The 17,051-nt window shown below is 40.7% G+C and overlaps 1 protein-coding gene across 1 annotated transcript in view; it reads left to right on the forward strand.

Moving 5' to 3' along the window:
• NFXL1 (nuclear transcription factor, X-box binding like 1) overlaps positions 1 to 17,051 on the forward strand; it is an 80,391-nt gene that overhangs the window by 40,614 nt on the left and 22,726 nt on the right. The window contains exons 17-19 of the mRNA XM_075566942.1: positions 1,082 to 1,216; positions 4,609 to 4,775; positions 5,750 to 5,819. Coding sequence (XP_075423057.1) covers positions 1,082 to 1,216; positions 4,609 to 4,775; positions 5,750 to 5,819 — 372 coding nt within the window. The remainder of the gene's footprint in view (positions 1 to 1,081; positions 1,217 to 4,608; positions 4,776 to 5,749; positions 5,820 to 17,051) is intronic.

Genomic DNA, 17,051 nt, shown 5'->3' on the forward strand with positions numbered 1-17,051 from the left:
GATAGCATTCAATGGTGCTACAGAACAAGTCCATTTTCTCCGCCCAGTGTAAAAACTTAGACCCATCTTGATCCACGTCCTTCATTTTGTACCACTAAAGGAAGTAGTGAAATTATATCGTCCGTTCATTTTCATTTTCTCAGCCACTGAATAATGGCCCATAATCTGAGGAAATAATGGTGAATGGGATAGTGTTGTGTGTTCCCGTTGTGGTTTCCAATAGTTTATATGTAGCCAACCTTATTTTTGTTTATAGTGATGGCACAACGCAATAATTTATAACTCCATATATCACAAGAGTTTTCATAGGATTCAATGGCTATGATATTTGAATATCACAACATATCCCACCATCGGGAGAAATAAAACTGGCTTCATCTGCATCATATGACTCAGTGACTCCCATTTCTATTACCGCCACACTTCTCCACTTATGATCTATACCAATAGATGAACTCCCACAAATTACATGAGAAACTCACCTCACTAAGACTGCAGGAAATGATGGTGAAATGTAGCAGATTATTTGGCAAACAGTGTTTAATAGGGCAGTTTCTTAAGTATTTTTAAATTGTGTATGTGTGTGTCTTATTCAAGGTAAACAAATTAAAATAAATGCTGGAATATATATATATATATAATGTAGAGGTATCAGTACCGTGTTAGCCGAGCTTCAATAATCAAAAAATAAATAGATGATACCGTTCTGTGGCTAACGAAATGCTTTTATTTGTGCGAGCTTTCGAGATACACTGATCTCTTCCGGCGATGTTACAATGAATGAATGAAGCAAACAAAAGGTATACTTAACAACAGTGTCTGTCCACACCGGGGGAAGGTCCAGCACAGATAACATTCCAATAGACACTGTTGTTAAGTATACCTTTTGCTTGCTTCATTCATTGTAACATCGCCGGAAGAAGAGATCAGTGTATCTCGAAAGCTCGCACAAATAAAAGCATTTCGTTAGCCACAGAACGGTATCATCTATTTATTTTTTGATTATTTATATATATATATATATATATATATATATATATATATATATATATAAAAATCTATTATGTTTGCTGTATTTCAGATAAGCCCCTTACCATGCCATAAAGTGGGTGCTTTCTCTTGTAAAAGACCTTGTGGGCGACAGCTTGCATGTGGCAATCATACTTGCTCAAGAGAGTGTCATAAAGTAACAGACACTGATGGCAACAAGGAAAAGGTGAGATTTATGTTGATGTATTTTCTTTGACGGCTCTATATAAAACATTTCTGTGATGTCTAACGTAACACCGGCAAATAGAGACAGCCACTCTACAGATCAAGCCAATTTTGATTTTAAATGTAATTTATATAACTCTTCCAACACTAAACTGCTCTTTATTTTCTTAGTCACTAAAGCGTATTTGCATCATCTGTTCTTATTATTTAATATTATATATATATTATGTGTTCTTTAAACCATTTACCTCCTATTTTGGTTTGATCGGTAAGGTTCTAAATGTATATTTGATTATGTATGCAGAAAATGTAAATGTCTGTGTACTTGGAAACTTAACAGTTTAAGTGAATATAAATAATACATTTTGAAGAGCAGTGGTTGGCAAGTGTACATTTATTCACATTTATTTGATTCTGGGAACCAACACACCTGTTACACATCTGAGAATGAAGAAGTGTATTTAAGCACCTTCCATTAAACTTCGGCTTCAAACCTCTGTTAGTGGTATCACACATCTACACAGCATCTATTCACTGCTTATACCAACACATAATTATTACAAGCTGAAATTTATTTCACCTCCAACTCTAATACCACATACCTAGTCATCTTGTTCCAAATCCTCTTAACAGGTGTGTTTGGGAGTAGTACTCCATGTTGAAGTATTATTTAAAATCATATTTGGGAAATCCTCAGAGTGACTGATGTAACTGAATGCAAAACAAGTAACATGTAATTCATTCCTGTGATTGCTACGGGAGTATGTGAATTTGGACCAAAGAAATGTTAGGGGTGCAAACAGCTGGGGTTGTAATGCAGGCAACTTGTGTTCTTGTCAAAGCATCTTTCATAGTATTATATTATGGAAAATATTTAAACCTCTGGAGTGCCTTCTAACACTAAAAGGGTTAATGCTCAAAGGGCATTATTTACGAAACGGTGGTAGCTTCTCAATGTGTTCTAAGGCAATTTATGTTAATGGTATTACAGTGTACATATTGCCATTTTCTTTACTGTATATGTCTTTGGATCCTCTATTGAAATCTGTTAGAGAATGCATGGCACGGTGCTCTGGCAACAACAGGTTAACATCAGAAAAGATCTAATTAACAGAATGCACTCTACCATTTACTGATCAAATTATCTTGACATTGCAAGATTTGGGGGATGAAAGGGTTGGTTTCTTTTGTTGTTCATCTTTTTGTGACTTTAGGCATCAGTTGATTTAATGTTACCCTGTGGTATCCCAGAGTGTGTCCCTGTAGCTTAGAATTTGTCTGGTAAATAACTGAATAGCATTGGGTGGTGGTCTTGACATTTCAGTGGCTATTGTCATGCTTTCTCATGCTGATCATCCTTTTGTCTATATTCTTGTATAAGAGTAGTTTTCTTTCCTGGAATAATTTGGATAGTGTGAGGTACTGTATAAATTCATTGACAAAATCCAGGAGCACCAGCATTCTATATATAAATTATACATTATTATCTAAAAACGAACTAATTGTAATATTTTTGTTACATTTTTTTCTCTGCAGTATTGACCATGTACGTAGCGCCTTGAAATGTAAATATATAAACAAGGGTCATACAGTAGATACAAAGTCAATACTGGACAATGATTTGTATTCGTTTGTACAGTATGAGGAACCAAGGTTAAACAGAAAATACAATTCCAGTTGTACAGCATAAGTTGTTAATATGAATACATTGAGGTACTGTAGGAAGCTTTGTAGACGAGGTAACAATCTTCAATCTGTGTCTTTGTCTCACCAGAGTGTATTAGGTGTAGTTGTATTGTATGTCTTTATTTATATAGCGCCATTAATGTACATAGCGCTTCACAGCCGTAATATACGTGACAATCGTATAAATAACAAATAATATATAAATAACAAGGGGGGGTAGTTCTTCAGACATAAAAGTAACATTTAGGAAAAGGAGTCCCTGCTCCGAATAGCTTGCAATCTAATTGGTTAGTAGGAAGAACGTACAGAGACCAGTAGGAGGGCGTTCTGGTAAGTGCGTCTGCAGGGGGCCAAGGTTAATGTATGAGGTGTTAATTATCAGCCATGGAGCTACTCGTATGCTTCCTTAAGCAGGTGTGTTTTGAGGTGGTTCTTAAATGTGGATAGAGAGGGTGCTAGTCTGATATTGAGGGGAAAGGCATTCCAAAGGCGTGGGGCAGTCAGTGAGAAGGGTTTAAGGTTGGAGAGGGCTTTATATACAAAAGAGGTCGAGAGAAGACATACTTAAGCAGAACGCAAGAGTTGGGATGGTGTATAGCGAGAAATTAGGGCTGAGATGTAAGGAGCAGCAGAAGAGTGTAAAGCTTTAAAAGTGAGGAGAATTGAGTGTGTGTGAGGAGAAGTGAGTGCGGAATTTGATAGGAAGACAGGAGAGTGATTTCAGCAGGGGGGACGCTGAGATAGGATAGATTGTAGGGGAGACAGGTGAGAGGCAGGAAGGCCAGACAGCAGGAGGTTACAGTAGAGAGAAAGAGGGTCTGTGTCAGAGGTTTTGCAGTCGAGCAACAGAGAAAAGGGTGTATCTTGGTAATATTGCAGAGGAGAAAACGGCAGCTTTTTGCTACCTTTTGAATATGAGAGAGTAGTCAAGTGTAATTCATAGGCAGCGTGCTTGGGCTACTGGGTGAATGGTAGTACTTCCAACATTAATGTGGAAGGAGGAAATAGGGTCAGGTTTGGCAGGAAGTATGAGGAGCTGTTTTTGCCATGTTATGTTTGTCGGCGGAGGGCCATCCAGGATGATCTAGCCGAGAGACGGGTAGGTCTTCAGTTCAGACTTGAGTATTGTGGTACAGAGGGCCAGGTCCGCAATGACTACAATTTCAAAGATAAGCGGTGATCATTGTGGTCAGATTTCCTTCATTGTACATGTGAGATAATCATACATTTTACACTTGAATTTAATCTGTGATGGGTGCTTCTTTTGATGGATGTCTGTCTCCTCAAGTGCACTGAATCCATGTGTACTCGAGACCTAAGCAACTACTAAAACTCAAAAAGGCGAAAGAATTGTATGTACAGTAGCACACGTGTGGGTACAGCCTGATGAACGGGCTGGTGCCCCGAAACGTTCTTGTCCCGTTCTTTTTATATGAATAGGTTTTTAATAAAATACCACTTTAGGAAGTCTAGCTTTTTTTAAATTTTTTTTATTTAATGTGCTACATACAATTTATTTTAGTTTTTTTTAGTACTTGTGGGTATAATTTGTGGCAGACCTATGTATGATTATGCACCAACTAAACAATTGTGCTTGTTTTTTCCCAAATTGTGAGTGTGCAGTATATGCTTCTACTTGTTGTATTGGTAAAACTCAATCACAGAACAACAACAACAAATGTGACACCATTTCCTGTCTCCGTTTAGTCTGGCCCAGAATGTTTTGCGTGTGAAGAAGAATGCACCAAACCTCGCCCTCCTGGTTGCCCACATCGTTGCCAGATGCCGTGTCACCAGGATGATTGCCCACCATGTATTCAGATGTTCAGGACCAAGTGTCACTGCAAGATCTCCAATCTTTATATTGAGTGCATGTACGTAGATCGTCTCCTAGTTTTCCATTTTCAGTGCAGTTTCTCTTTGTTGGCTGTTTTACAATTTGACTATTCGGGTTATCCCATGGGATGCGTCCCGCAAACCGCCGTCCGATTGCGGATCCAATGTTAATCCTCGGCGGTGGGCATCGGATAATCCGTTCCGTCGTTGGATAATGCATTTAGCCGGAATACATTATCTGGCGTCTGATTATCTGTTCGACAGATAACAGACAGTCAGATAGGGAGGCCCACCTGTATATTGTAAGCACAAAGGTGAACACAATTCAATTTTGCCCTTTAACACGTTAACAGTATAAAGACAGGCTGCATTATTTTCTTGACAAGTGTTTTTTAGCCTTTTTTTTTTTTCTTTTTTTTTTTTGGTTAAGGAACTATAATTATATTGGGAAATTCTGAGGAACCCCAACCCTCTCCAATAGCGCGTCTGAGATCAGATGCATTATGAGGAACCCCAACCCTCTCTAATAGTGTGTGTGAGATCACATGCATTGTAAATTCTTCTGCATTTGGTACAATTTTCAAATTGCAGGAAACCCTTTAGGGACGCCCAGGGAACCACTGTTGAAAAACACAGTTCTAGACCTTTTCACAAAGCTTTCACTGTGTATGAATGTCTGATACTCGCCATGTCCACAGACATGCACAAACGCTTCTCACATCTGTCAGTCACTAAGAGGAGGGAACCATATCGGCTTTTGGCAGTCACCCTTATTTGGAGCGGGGTACTGCATTTTGTGAGCTTGCATCTCCAACAAGAAGTAAATGAAGTGAACGATAATTAATTTCAATATGTTGCATACAGCTCCACTTTGCCATGTTTGAATTTGAATATTAGATGTTTTCCCTTTTGAGTGTAAAAAAAAAAAACATTGTCAAATATACTGCTCAACACCATGGCATCTCCTTTACCATGCGTAGTGCTAACTTGTCAAATTATTTTATTTCTTTAGAAAAATAACTTTGGCTGACGACAAAGAAAAGAATATTTTGACTTCATGCAAGAATCAGTGCCCAAAGGAGGTAAGCTTTCTCACGAGGACATATGTTATTCTGCGTTATGCACGGAATAAAAAATGGCAATATGATCCACCAGTAACGTAATACTGTAGGTTTATTTTTCCTGTAGCCCCTCCCGTGCCTATGTGCTTATAAACAGAATATGGTACATTGTTAATGATAGTGATAACGCAGTATATCATTATGCAATACGATACACTCCTCTGCACTCAATGAAAATATGGCCTGCTTTCCGCCGTACGGTAGCAGGTCTACCCTGTGGACTCAAGACTGCCTCCCGGGAGGTCCCTTTCAGGTTCAATGTGCTGGACAGGATAGCTGGACAGGCGCCTGGAGACAAGTGAATAATTCGGACACAAGGTATCGTTCTCACTCACTGGTCTGCTTTAATGGGCACATGCATCAGTTCTTATAGCCCTTTCGGGTTGTTGTCACATAGTTACAATTCATTCAGGTTGCCAAGTTGCCATGTACACGTAACAGAAGCCAGTTGTCCTTAACAATGCCATATTCCTTTCAGTTACCCCCCAGCCCAGCTGTCATTGCTATAGTTATCCTTAACAACGCTATTTTCTGTCAGCTAACCCCCAGTTGCCGTGGCTATCGTACATTGCTGACAAGACAGTTTGAATATATCAGGATTCTGGTCAAACAGGATATATGGGGCTTGATCTCAGCAAGGAGCAACTGTATTAGAAGTGACTTTTGCTCTCTGTGTTAAAACAGAGTTCCTATACTTTTCCCTACAGCTATACACATTGTACCTGAGCTGACAAAAATGGAGCATATATTCTTAAACATATAAACTTAGGACCCCTACCAAAATATACATTAACAATTCCCTCCTTTTGTCATAACATGACAACATTGCAAAATAGGAGGAGCACATAGTTAATACAGTTGGTGTAGCCAACGGTGTTTCTCTAAAAATCCTAGCACACATAAATTTGTACATCACAACTAGCGCATTATGACGACTAAAGGATTTCTGAGAATTGGTGGGGGCTAATTTCTACTGGGAGCGATTGCACAAACATCCTTGCATGCATCTTTCATACTGCATTTACTCAGAATGGCAAAACAGACAAAATGGATGCCATGGTCAAAATGGGTGGCTTCCGTTTCTTTCCGTGTGGTTGACTCACGCCCCTGTGTGACCTCCCCTCCTTCCTCATATCCAATCTTCTCAGTACCCCCATATCCTTAAGAGACAGTCTAATTAAAGAACAATTAACAATTTCATTGTCCTGCTGGACCAGTTATCCAATTCTGCATGACTTTATTCCTTTTCGGGCCAACATATCGGCCCAGTTGATTTCTTTTTCGGTCTCTTCTTCTGGGGGACTGCCGACATCTTCATCACCGAAAAGAGACATAGCGTTGGTGGGGGGATTGCAGCGTACTTCTGGACCAAAGTTTTGCTGTACTTAACACATACATAGAGAGCAATGAGTAGGACATACACACATACAAAAACATCCACCAGCTTCGCTTCCAGAGAACCAATCCAACCACCAAGTCCCAATGGATACCCTCCCTCATCTCTACCTTTAAACGCTGGAACCACTCTTCCTAAATAACATAACCTGGTCTGGTGCAGGGTCCTCTATCTCTCCTTCTAACACAAAATCAGTAACTTCCCTAGGGCAAACTCATATTTCTACACCCTTCATAACAAATTTCTCATATACAGCATGGTTCTACAAGTGTCTCCTAACATATTGTCATTTTCCCAAGGGGTTAAATATAACTTGTGTTCTTGGGGTGCAACCTATTGGGTGTGGATAATACATTGGGTTACATTGCACATAAAATATGGGTTTTGTTTACCAGGATTCCATTATATAACAAAAGAGTTGCATATATACTATACACAGACAATAAAAACAAAATAAAAATTACTAAACAAAATATACCTGTTACTACCCTATCATCTTTGTGTGTACACTACTTACACAAACCTAATAGAATATACATTATAATTAAAATAATAAAACCTGTAAAGAAAAAAGGATTATAAAAAAAAAATGTTCAAAGTTCATATGTTGAGGCCCGGACTTTTGCCTGTGTCTTTCTCCTCCGTTGGTTATTGGCGGGGATTAAAACATACATTTTGTATTCTGTAGCAGCTGTATCTTTTGGCTTTTCCACCTTGGCTATAGTTTAACTTTAAGCAACTGTGGGTGGTGCTAGGATAAGTTGCACGTGCGTAACGTGGATCCAGGAAGAGACCTCTGCCACTTTAATTGCTGTAATGGTAGTAGTAGTAGGGTCTTTTCATCTGGGATGTTCTTGCGTAGGGAATGCATGACCATTAACCCGTCTCGAGTAGGTGCACTTTAAACTTTGACCTTTGCCTAGAGACTCAGAAAATATATTAGTTGCATACTAATTGTTTTATTACCAATAACATAGTCCCTAATTATTTCCTTAAAACTACTGATAGTCATAAATCATCCTATAAGTATCTCATAGGGAGATAATTTATACCTAAGAATAAATTCCTGTATCAATTTCCTTACCACTGTCTTAGCGTCCGCATATAGGCAGGAGTAGAACTTAACCAAACCTACTGTATCTAATAATCTAATACGATCTATCTGTAGATTACTTCAAATACCACACAGTTCCCATAAATCCTATACTGCCTTCACAAATGCTGGGGCTCACTAATCAATTATCTTTCCCTCCTTTTCACATATAACGCATGTGCTATGTGAACAGTATTTAACATTCAAATGAGGCAGGAGATCTAAGTTAAAAAAACTCATGTTTGGAACAAAACTTGTTTACACACAAACAGAACACAGAACACAGACACAAAACAAACAGAATTTCACACAATAGACCTGACTCCTTTGGGTATAAAATTTGCATTAAAAAAACCAAAACCTCAAAACCTTTACTGATTATAAATATAATCTGCTTCAGTCTTTTGACAGAAACCTTTAAAACACAAAATAATGTCTGGTTTGCTGAGAGAACAACCTGTAGAATAAGAAATTGACAGATTTAAATTTGGAGAGAAAAATGGTTAAAAATGTATAAAATATTAAATATATAATCAACTTTGCAGAAAAGTAATTCCATTGAAAACTTTACATTAGTCCAATTTAAAACTGTATTTGTCCAACTCCAGGCATACAGCAAGCTGAGAACTTTCTGGGCATCTGAAACAAGGCAATGCAAAACCGTTTGATCCTGCCTGCAAACTATATTAATAAAAATATCCTTCTCTCTCCCCATATTATAACTATCCTTTTAAAACCAATGTGAAAATACTGAGCTTCTACAGTAGTTAACTTTCATGTCTGGAATGTGTCCTGCCCGTTATTTCTGTGTCACGTGTTCACCTAATTCTGTCCATGGAAATTCAGGGGGAAAGAATGTCATTCTGTTTAAGGAAACAAATCGCCTGGCCAGAACGATAAATATCCTTATTTTTTTTTCCAGTGACCGGACTGATTACAAAAAAATGGTAAAAATCAATTATTTTCTCAAATTTTGTCCTTTCTTTCTCCTCCTCTCTTTCCATGGACAACCAAACTCTCCCTGCCCAGTATTAATCTGTATTGTAGTGGGGGGTGTACACTTTTAAAAATTAAACTTTCAACGCAAGCAATTAATTATATTCTTATTTTAGAATCATTTGCAAGTTCCAGGGTAGTAATATATAATAAACCGTCATTCCTATTATTCAACTCACATAAGACTTTCACACAGGTAGGATTCACTCAGGTTCTACAAGCATACAGGGATTACTCAAACAATCAATGTTTTTACCATAGTTATACCTGAAAATCTAATACAACATTTTGAAACAAAGAAAACCTATACCTATTATACTGTAGATATGTTCTTAATGCAAGTCAATATGCACTCATACTCGGTTAATCTGGCATAAATAATTTGGGTTGCATGTCTTAATTTTAGATTGAAAAAATTATATATATTTTTTGCTTTTATCGATCCTAGGAGCTCTGCCTAACTTTCTAACATTTACTAATAACATTTAACAAAACAAAACCATCTCCTTGCCTACAACTTCTCCTACCATTCTTGGATCAGACTTTCCTTCGCCTAATTTTATTACCCTAACAATATGCTTTTACCTTTTTTTTTTTTTTTTTTTTTTTTTTTTTTTAGAACTTTGCAGTTTAACCTACATTTTTGCTGAGGGAAAAAAACCTAAATGCCATTTAATTCTTATTCCTACAAAAACCTAATTTAATAAGAATATACTTTTCTATTCTTTTTCTTGTAATTAATCTGAAAACTTTTATAATGTACATTAATTACTTTAAAACTAATTGAAAACAATGTTAGAATTCTATTGTAGCAAACATATTATGTTAACTTGCTTAGCTGTGAACTGCTCACATTCCTGTGTAACATTCAATGAAAAAAAGGTGGGGGTTTCTGCAACTGTGGGCTGCATACAATTACAAGGAGGGACAGAGCTGACTTTTAGATTTTAAATTCAGTCCCTCATTTCCCTTCCTTAATCTCTACCCTTTTTGGTTCTATCATTCTTTACTTTTGTTAACAGATTTATTTCTTAAACACTTTCTGAGTCTTTTCCTTAGCTTCTCTGCTCATTTGCATTCTCTACCACAGTAGAAATTTCTGACAATCTTTTATGCTCCCAACCAATACACACAGTCTCTACTTGCTTCCCAATTACTGCATGTAAACCTTTCACATATACTGCCACTATAAGTGGTCTTGCGTTCGTCTCTACTTCCTCAATACCTCCATATGTCTTGATCATTTACAATAATCTCTCGGCAACTTCACTTGCTGTTACACCTTTATTCAGTCAATTTGTCAATGTAAATGCTCCAATAATGACATTTAAAATGTTTTTTTTTATTTTTATTTTTTTTGTTTTTTTTTAACCTAACATTGTTATTGTTAGTCTTATACTTTATCTTGCCCATATTACTTCTGGACATGTTACTTGTTTGTCTTCACTATTATCTTATAAAGAAAACTTATCTTAACAACGGGCAATAATCCTAACAGAATATAACACTTTATCTAAATGTCCGTGATATAGGGAACCAACAGTCAGGCAAAAATACAGTTCCTCTTATCCCCTTGACCATTCTTACCATTCCCATTACCCATTATCGCAACACACTTATAGTGTGTATATATATATATATATATATATATATATATATATATATATATATATATATATATATATATCCTTATAACTTTAAATACTTATAAGCCAGCAAAACAATACAAGCCAATACTTATGCACTTTAAAATTTTAAACAAAAATCAGCTTCCACAGTCACATTGAACTCATATATATCAAAAATAATATTGTTCACATCCGGGACTCTAACCCACGATGTATTCTACAAGACTTTAACTCGTAGTTATTCTACCCTACGAGACTTTAACTCGTAGTTATTCTACCCTTGCCTTAGTCCACCAGACTATATAAATTGGGTATCTTTTGATAGGGAGACACCCGGGCGTGATACGGATAACAATATATCTCGTACTTACCCGGATGGTGCCCTATCCCACTTTCTGACACCAGATGAAAATATGGCCTGCTTTCCGCCGTACGGTAGCAGGTCTACCCTGTGGATTCAAGACTGCCTCCCGGGAGGTCCCTTTCAGGTTCAATGTGCTGGACAGGATAGCTGGACAGGCGCCTGGAGACAAGTGAATAATTCGGACACAAGGTATCGTTCTCACTCACTGGTCTGCTTTAATGGGCACATGCATCAGTTCTTATAGCCCTTTCGGGTTGTTGTCACATAGTTACAATTCATTCAGGTTGCCAAGTTGCCATGTACACGTAACAGAAGCCAGTTGTCCTTAACAATGCCATATTCCTTTCAGTTACCCCCCAGCCCAGCTGTCATTGCTATAGTTATCCTTAACAACGCTATTTTCTGTCAGCTAACCCCCAGTTGCCGTGGCTATCGTACATTGCTGACAAGACAGTTTGAATATATCAGGATTCTGGTCAAACAGGATATATGGGGCTTGATCTCAGCAAGGAGCAACTGTATTAGAAGTGACTTTTGCTCTCTGTGTTAAAACAGAGTTCCTATACTTTTCCCTACAGCTATACACATTGTACCTGAGCTGACAAAAATGGAGCATATATTCTTAAACATATAAACTTAGGACCCCTACCAAAATATACATTAACACTCAACCACAAAACTAGTCGGGCATCATCGACATTCACATCAACTTGTTACTTTAATAGTGGCAAAGAACGAACCGTACTGTACAACGCTTCTGGGTGTCCCCTTTGTCAGGAGCCTACATTGCAAGTGACTCTAACAAATGTAAATACCCTAATCTCCCCCTAAACACGCCTACTACTCTCACTCGTGCCAAAAATCTTTTTCAATGATGAAATCGGCTTTTATATTTTCTTATTCAGAATCTGACATTACATGGCTATGTTGCATCGCTGCATTGTAACCAATGCTGCAACCAAAAAGCTGGTCACGAAAAGAGCAGCTCCTCTTGGGGTGCACTGGACAGCTATGTTGGTTCCCAGCAAGAAGTCACCTAAGCTTTGCAAACAAATCACACTCGCAGTGCTTCCTTTTTCCCTTCACACTTAACCCTTGTGTCAATCCGTTTTGTATGTTGCCAAATGGCCTTTCCTGCCCTCTTGCTTAGATATGAATTGTCTGCCACAGCTGCAGTGGTCCGGGCTCGCTTATTAAGTCAGTCTTTTCACGGGTCCTAAATTATTTTTCACATTTTGTCATTTTGCAAATAAGGAAGCTACAGGGAGAATTTTGTGTGTTTCCTGAATGGAAAGGTATGTGCACTGCGGAAAGGTATGTGCACTGCTGGCAGGGCCTGCAAATACATGTGATATTGTTTGTCTAATTTCATACTTTGTTTTGTTTTTTACTACTAGTATTTGGGGGGTGGGGGGGGGTTGGAGATCAGGGAGTCTTGGGATTAAGTTGTAGTTGTTTGAGTGCAATGAATCCTACAACACAGACCCCTTTCTCTTTAGCTTACAAATTATTTCTCCTATTAATTAAATTACCAGGGCAGGGTCTCTAGTTACTAGTTGGATGTCAGATCATTATGGTTTAGTTAGATTCACACTTATTTTGCCTTTCTTATCTTGCGTTTTAAGAGCAAGTTGGACGAAAGGGGATTTAAAGCAGCAATCGCCCCCCTGAAGCCTACAGTATATGAGTGGTATCTCCGCCCCTGAACATGTTCTGCGCTACTTTACAAGGGTTTTCTTATTGTTAATATCAAGCTTCTGCAGTTACCATGGTAACCTTTAGACCAGGGGCGGGCAATTATTTTGGCTGCAAGGCACTTGATAAGCTTTGCGAGCCACCCACTTAATGTACAATTTAACCAAAGATCCCCTCCTCACCAGCACATGCTCTCCTCCTCACCAGCTTCTCCCCCCCCCCACATGCTCTCCTCCTCACCAGTTTCCATCCCCCCCACGTGCTCCCCTCACCAGCTTCCCCCCCCTACATGCTCTCCTCACCAGCTTCCCCCCCCCCCACATGCTCTCCTCCTCACCAGCTTCCCCCCACCACATGCTCTCCTCCTCACCAGCTGCCCCCCACATGCTCTCCTCACTAGCTTACCCCCACATGCTCTCCTCTTCACCAGCTTCCCCCACATGCTATCCTCCTCACCAGCTTCCCTCCCACATGCTCTCCTCTTCACCAGCTTCCCCCCCATATGCTCTCCTCCTCACCAGCTTCCCCCCATATGCTCTCCTCCTCGCCAGCTTTCCCTCTCACATGCTCTCCTCCTCACCAGCTTACCCCAACATTCTCTCCTCCTCACCAGCTTCCCCCCAACATGCGCTCCTCCTCACCAGCTTCCCCCCAACATGCGCTCCTCCTCACCAGCTTCCCTCCAACATGCGCTCCTCCTCACCCGCTCCTCCCCCCCCCCAACATGCGCTCCTCCTCACCAGCTTCCCCCCACATGCTCTCCTCCTCGCCAGCTTCTCTCCTACATACACTTTTTTTTCACCTGCATCACCCCTACCCACTCTCTTTCTCTCTCTAACTGTACCACCCCTTACTCTCCGCCTCCCTTTCTCTCACTCATTCTCCTCCACTCTCTTTTCTCTCACTCGCCCTTCTTCTTTCTTACTCTCCCTCCTTCTCTTTGAAGCTCCTCTCCCATCTCTCTCGTCCCCCTCGACCTCAACTTTCGTGTTAGGAAGTGTGCGCGAGTTCCTGCCACATTGCGTGAGTTCCTGCCGTGCTGCTGCCCCCGTCGCCCACACCACAGGAAGCCTCCGGGGAGCAGGTCCCTACCTGGGTCAGGCCACAGGCAACCATCCCGCGGGCCACATGTGCCCAGCCCTGCTTTAGACAGCACTGAGTTTTGGAGAGCACTCCATTTTAACCTCCTGGACACGTAACATTACAAACGCTTCTCTCCTGAAAAATATTTCCCCCTAAAAATGAACATGCTGCTTAGTATATTACGTACTCTGTATTTCTTAGTACTACACACATTATGTGGAATGCTACCACTTGACATTGCCTTGTGACTTCCTAGTATAGAGGTACAGTCCCTGAAATCCTTATATACACATATGTATAAAAAAAAATATTCATGTTTTTATTGATATAATTTCCCTGTTAATTATCATTTTTTATTTTTGCTTTTGCACTGCTTTTCTTGGTTTTAATGATGCAAATCTATCAACTGCAGCATGTCCATTGTGAAAGCGTGAGGCCTTGAATATGAACTGTTGTGTATTTATGTGGGACATTGATTATGACTCCTGGTCTAAGCGACTAATTGAATAGTGATGTTATTAAAGATCCTTTCTGTTAAGTTTGGACCGAGCTGCATAGATCTTCTGGCAGATCTGTGGCTGGTGACCTTCATATTTCACTGGACCTATTTTTAGAGAATCAATAACAATAAGTTTAGTGCCATCTGAGGATTAGCTCGAGGCAGGTCTAGCACTCGTACATTAAAAAAGGGTTTAGAATTCTGCCAGGTAATTATACAGCCATTATCGTTACCTCTTCTCCGGTTGACATATTGGAGTCTGTATTTATAGATAACATTGTGAAGTATCTTGGAGGGCAGTATAGGAACAGCCACAATTGTCAATGTTTTAGGACAAGCCGGCCACAAAATCTTATTGTTTATCTTTGTAACACACTAAGGCCTCGGTCCCGCTGCGCTCGTTGGCGCGGGCGGCGGGTCGCGAGTTCCCCACCAGCAGGGGAATCCTCGCGAGCCGGTCCCGGTCCCCCCTGGCGGCACAGCTGACTACACGCTGTAGCGCGTCAGCCGCTGGAGACACCAGAGAATGGTGTTTCCTAGCGTTGACGTGTGTGGCTGTGAGCCAATGGGGAGGGGAGGCTTCGGGAGGAGGAGAGGCTTCGGGGAGCGGGGAGGAGTGTGGAGTGAAAGCAGGTGAGTGCCTTTCTCTGTGTGTGTGTCTGAGTGCGTGCGTGCCTGTCTGTGTGTGTGTGTGTGTGTGAGTGCGTGCGTGCCTGTCTGTGTGTGTATGTGTCTGAGTGCGTGAGTGTCTGCCTGTGTGTGTGTGTGCGCGTGTGTGTATGAATGAGTGCCTGCGTGTGTGTGTTTAAACTTACCTTCCAGCTCCAGCCCGAGTCCGTGGAGGGAGGGGGGGGGGGAGAGTAGCGGGTCCCTCCGCTCAAGCCACGCCCCCCCTCCCTGTCAAACCGCCCACCTCCCGCCCACCTCCCGATCAAACCTCCCGCCCACCTCCCGCTCCGGCTCCCGCTCCCTACAGACCGCAGATCGCGGTCTGTGTATCTCAGCGCACCGCCTGTCAGCAGCGCAGGTGCGCTGACTCTGGGAGCGGGGCCTTAGCCTAAGAAGGCATGTGAATTATAAACTACAGAGAGTTAATTTGCTTTCAGCGTGTCTCTAGTTCAGTGTTTTTCAACCTGGGTTCTTTGGAACGCTTGGGTTCCCCAGGCCTCCCTAAAGGGTTCCCTGCAATTTTCTGGTCATTTGAAAATTGTATCAAATACAGAAGAATTTGCAATGCATCTGATCACAGAGTTGCCATTTAGAATGGATGGGGTTCCTCAGAATTTCACTTAGGGTTTCTTAACCAAAAAAAGGTTGGAAACCACTGCTCTAGTTCTTTTTACATAGATAACATACATGACATCTTTTCTGATAACTTGGAGAATTGTTGAAACAAGCGACACCGAAAGAAAACTGCAAATTTCTCGCTGTTGGCATAAATACAGATACCTGGGGGTAATTTATTAAATTGCAATAGAGTAATATTGTGCTTTTGCATGCCTTGTTTGCCTTGTGCACATGTTCCACAGGCATCTGTAGTGATTGAGATACTTGGTAGTGCCAGTTACTTTGTAGCTTTTCCACAAGGCATCCCTGAACTGGTAGAGTGCTGTAAGGTCAGTTGTAACACATGGAAAGTGGGCCCCCGTACCCTTATTCTGCGTAGTGGAGCATGGGTATCACAGAGTTTTAAGAACTCGGATTGATAATAGTCGAGTGCAGAATCGGGGTCGGGAATGAAATCGATTCTGTGCCAAGGGCGGTTGATAAGTGTCACGGTAGACCAGGTCTTACCAACACATTAATACCGGGATTCTGTATTGAGCACAACAAGGCGGGCAAAATAAATTGTAATTTATTTCCTTTTAAGACAAACACACATTTCTTCACAATTACACTAAATAAACACATACTGGGATGGGTAAACGAAATAAAGTGTCAACGGAACAAACGACTTGAAAACAAGTGGATGCGTGGTTTGAGCCGTGCGACAGTCCTCGGCTAGGGGCACAAGTTGCCATCCCCGTATCTCCGCCGGAGAGAATCCTTTCGTTTAGTCCTTACAGGATTCGTTTGGGAATCCTTAGCTCAAATGAATTCTAGAAGAGGGGTGCGAATCTTCGTTACGATGTAGTTAACCCCCTCACACTCGAACCGCTGACGCTATACTTGGACGAATCTTAGCTGAATCAGATGTATCTTCGGTGTAATCTGACTAGGACTGGGCTGCAGGCATTATAGGGTTAATGGTCCTATCTCTAACATACCCAGCCAATCCTCCCGTGGGAGCAACTTTTCCCACCTATCGCAGACTTGCCAGTAGCTTGCAAAAAGGGCAGAAGTTGCTTCCCGGTCTGCTAAGAGCATGCGCCAAGGTGACACCTAAGATGCTTAGCATACCGTGCCCAATCTCTTACCTGGCAACAGTAAGTCTGTGGT

This window comes from Ascaphus truei, chromosome 1 (assembly GCF_040206685.1).
Source record: "Ascaphus truei isolate aAscTru1 chromosome 1, aAscTru1.hap1, whole genome shotgun sequence".
In the NCBI taxonomy this organism is placed as follows: domain Eukaryota; kingdom Metazoa; phylum Chordata; class Amphibia; order Anura; family Ascaphidae; genus Ascaphus; species Ascaphus truei.